At 40.5% G+C, this 3,556-nt stretch overlaps 1 protein-coding gene across 1 annotated transcript; it reads left to right on the top strand.

Annotated features, from left to right (window-relative positions):
- Positions 1-1,929: 1,929 nt before the first annotated feature.
- On the top strand, positions 1,930-2,379 carry LOC125194972 (uncharacterized mitochondrial protein AtMg00820-like). The gene has a single exon (XM_048093183.1). It carries the CDS (start codon positions 1,930-1,932, stop codon positions 2,377-2,379), a length of 450 nt encoding a protein of 149 aa, XP_047949140.1.
- Positions 2,380-3,556: the final 1,177 nt, after the last annotated feature.

Below are 3,556 nucleotides of genomic sequence, written 5' to 3' on the forward strand. Positions count from 1 at the left end.
GCTGCTTTCAAACAGTTTAAGGCCTTAAGTGAGAACCTTTCCAATTCTAAAATTAAGGTTCTTCAATCTGATTGGGGTGGTGAGTTTCAAGGTCTAACTTCTTTCCTGAAAGAGTGTGGAATTTTTCATAGAGTCTCTTGTCCATACACACCTCAACAGAATGGTTTGGCTGAGAGGAAACATAGACACATCGTAGAAACTGGTCTTGCTCTTTTAGCTCAAGCCTCTCTTCCTCAAAAATTCTGGGATGATGCCTTTCTCACTGTTGTGCACTTGATAAACTCCACTGTCATAATGATACGCTCGAATTTTGCATTGTTTTAAGGCCATTATTTGGTCCATTTTTTATGTCAAAGTCACTCTACACGTCCATTATTTGCATATTTCATCAATTTTGGTATTTTGACGTGTTTTGTGAGAAATGTGCATAATTAAGCCGAAAAAGGGAGTCAAAATGCAAAGTCTGGAAATCTGGAGTCAGACGGCGACCAGCGACCGCCGCAAGGTTGTACGGTGACAGTCGGCGCCCGGTGGTCATAGCTATGCAGCGGCCCGCCTCGGAAATTTACGCTTGGAAAGGAGTCTCGCCCGACAACCGCCGGAAGTCATGCGGCGGTCCGCCGCTAAAAGGACAGAGTCTCTGGACTCCAACGTGGCGACCGCCGGCCAAGGTGCGACGGCCCGCTGGAGAAAGGCGGCGAATCCGATTTGACCTAGATCTGCTCCAAGATTTACCGTATTTTGAAGATCGTTTCCTTTTCAATGAGGATTGGCTTTCCCCTATAAATAGGACCTCAAGCTTCATCAAACAGAGAGCTTCTTTTTGCAAAATAATTCACATAGACTAAAAGCGAGTACTTCAGTTGCGCAAGGAGTTGAAGAAGGATTTCAAGAACATCAAGAATGACAAGGATTCAACCTACGGGTTTTATTTGCTTTAGTTTTATGTTCCAATTGTTTTCCCTTCAATCAATGTGTTTAGTTTATTCCATTATGTGTAACTAAACTCGTAGGATTCTAGGGATGTGTTAGTAACGACTTTGGTTATACAATTCCAGTTTTCTATTTCATATCCATTTTGTTTTTACTTTGTTTCTTCCCTAAGTAATCTTGATGCTGCATGATTGAGTGACACAATCTTGTATGATTTAATATAACTTGCTTCATAACTGTGAGAGAGTTCTAGTGAGTTAGATCCACTTAATAGACACTACACTTAGCTTTCTTTAAAATGACACTGTTAATTGAGAGTGAGGACTTTTCAAGGGTCTTAGGAGCTTTATGGAGTTACGTGTTAGGATTGACAACCCTAGTCTTGTAATCAACGTTTGCATCGCATGAGCATAAGCCAGGTGACACGTCCTATCAAAGTGCTAGGGTATTGTAGTTTGGAATTTGTATAACCATAACTGTGAACGCACATCCCTAGAATTCCCTTATCTCTATATTTTATCTTTGTGTTTTATTTGCAATCAGTTGTTATTTGTTTTCTATTGCTTTCAGTTTTCAAAATCTTTCGTTTCTCCATATAGTAATTGAGTCTTAGTAGGAGATAGACAGTCCGTGTTTGTTTTTCTCGTGTTCGATATTCGGTACTGACCTTTGGCTATACTATTTCTATTATGTATACTTGCATATATTGATAGTGCTAAAAAATAGTGCATCACATAAACCAGACTACTCTGCCCTTAAAGTTTTTGGGTGCCTATGTTATCCCCTCACTCGCCCTTATAATAAGCATAAGCTTGAATTCAGATCAGCTGGGTGTACATTCTTGGGTTATAGCTCCTCTCACAAGGGATACAAAGCGCTATTTCCTAGTGGAAAAGCAATCATCACAAGAGATATTATCTTTGATGAATCTACTTTCCCTTTTCAAACACCTCAGATTCTGCCCCTACCACCCAGTCCAAACATCCTACTCATCACATGACTACTAGGTCCAAATCTGGAATTTTCAAGCCAGGAGTTTTCTCATTAGCCATTTCTCTTTTTCTTCTCCCTAAATCAGCTCTTGAAGCATTACTCATACCTATTTGGAAAGCTGCTATGCTATCTGAGTTTTTGGCTCTCCTCAAGAATAAAACATGGATCTTGACCACTCTTCCCCCCGGCAAGAATCTGATAGGATGTACTTGGATCTTTAAACTCAAATTCCATCTTTCTGGTGCTATTGCTCGCCATAAAGCTAGACTGGTGGCTCAAGGCTTTTCTCAACAGCCTGGTTTTGACTTCAATGAGACCTTCAGTCCTGTTGTCAAACCAACCACCATCAGAGTAATATTGAGTCTGGCAGTTAGTCTTGGATGGATCATTACTCACCTAGATGTGAATAATGCTTTCTTAAATGGTGATTTGAAGGAGGACATATACATGTAGCAACCTCTTAGTTTTGAACCAGGTGGCCCATATCTGATTTACAAACTAAACAAGGCAATCTATGGCTTAAAACAAGCATCACGGGCTTGGTTCTACACTGTCCATTCAGTCCTATTGTCTCCGGGATTCTGTCAATCAAAGGCTGATGCTTCAATGTTTTATAGACAGAAGGGGGATGAAGTGATATACCTATTGATCTATGTTGATGTGAAGCTACTCGGGATGTGACAGTACAAGTGTAGTGTGTGTGCAGTGTTGCGATATTCAAATAAGGCAGGTTCCCCAGATCCAGCAAATCCACTAGATCACTTGGTCTAGGAACTCGTAGGTTGTGCGGAATCCCGGTCGTCGGACACACAAGTACTTCCCCGCTTCAAAAACCCTCAACCACTTTACTAAACCTAGTATAGGGAAGTAGGGATCGATCCCACAGAGAAGGATGCGTAAGACTCGTAATCAAGGATTTGGGAGTATTTTTAGTGTTGGCTGCTGCCACGCATTTTCTTGGGTTGAGGAAAAATTAAAATTAACTTGACTTGGGAATATTAGAAAGAAACTTAACCTAATAGCTAGACCTAGGAGATAATTCTACGGTGGGACCACATCTAAGAAAAAGCAGAGTACGACTGGAAAGTGGCAGAATAACTAACTCTCGTACTAACTGACAGTGACATCGTCTTCTACAACCAAATTCGCATAAAACTTCTTGAGAAAACACATAAGCAAATCAACAACAGGGCTACTAACTTGAATCAAATCTATTCATAACTAACGAAGAACTTAACAGATCTGCATACCTAGACGAAGTGGAATAGAAAACAAAGGAAATAAAACAAGTCTATCAACTACTGTTTTTTCGCACGCCAAAACTAACTTCAGATGCTAAATCCACTCCGGATCCAAGCGTCCGACACGGACTCCAAACAGAAGAAATTCTCCATCACGTCAGATCAACCACAGATCTGTCACCAAATTCCACATCAAACACCTCAATAACGAAATAAGCAGAGATCGACATAGCAATTTAAGAATTACGCCAACAACAGAGAGATCTAAGCAAATAAATTGAAATTAAACAGCTAAACTCAGATCCATGAGCGATAAGCAGTTAAACATTATCAACATCAAAGTCGACTCCCAAAAGTGAAGTTCGACGGTGGAAACTAGCAAAAACAGC

Source organism: Salvia hispanica, chromosome 6 (assembly GCF_023119035.1).
Source record: "Salvia hispanica cultivar TCC Black 2014 chromosome 6, UniMelb_Shisp_WGS_1.0, whole genome shotgun sequence".
Taxonomy (NCBI): domain Eukaryota; kingdom Viridiplantae; phylum Streptophyta; class Magnoliopsida; order Lamiales; family Lamiaceae; genus Salvia; species Salvia hispanica.

Bases quoted from the DNA above. Each gene is read 5' to 3' on its own strand.
- LOC125194972 (XM_048093183.1), top strand. From the start codon at position 1,930: ATGACTACTAGGTCCAAATCTGGAATTTTCAAGCCAGGAGTTTTCTCA.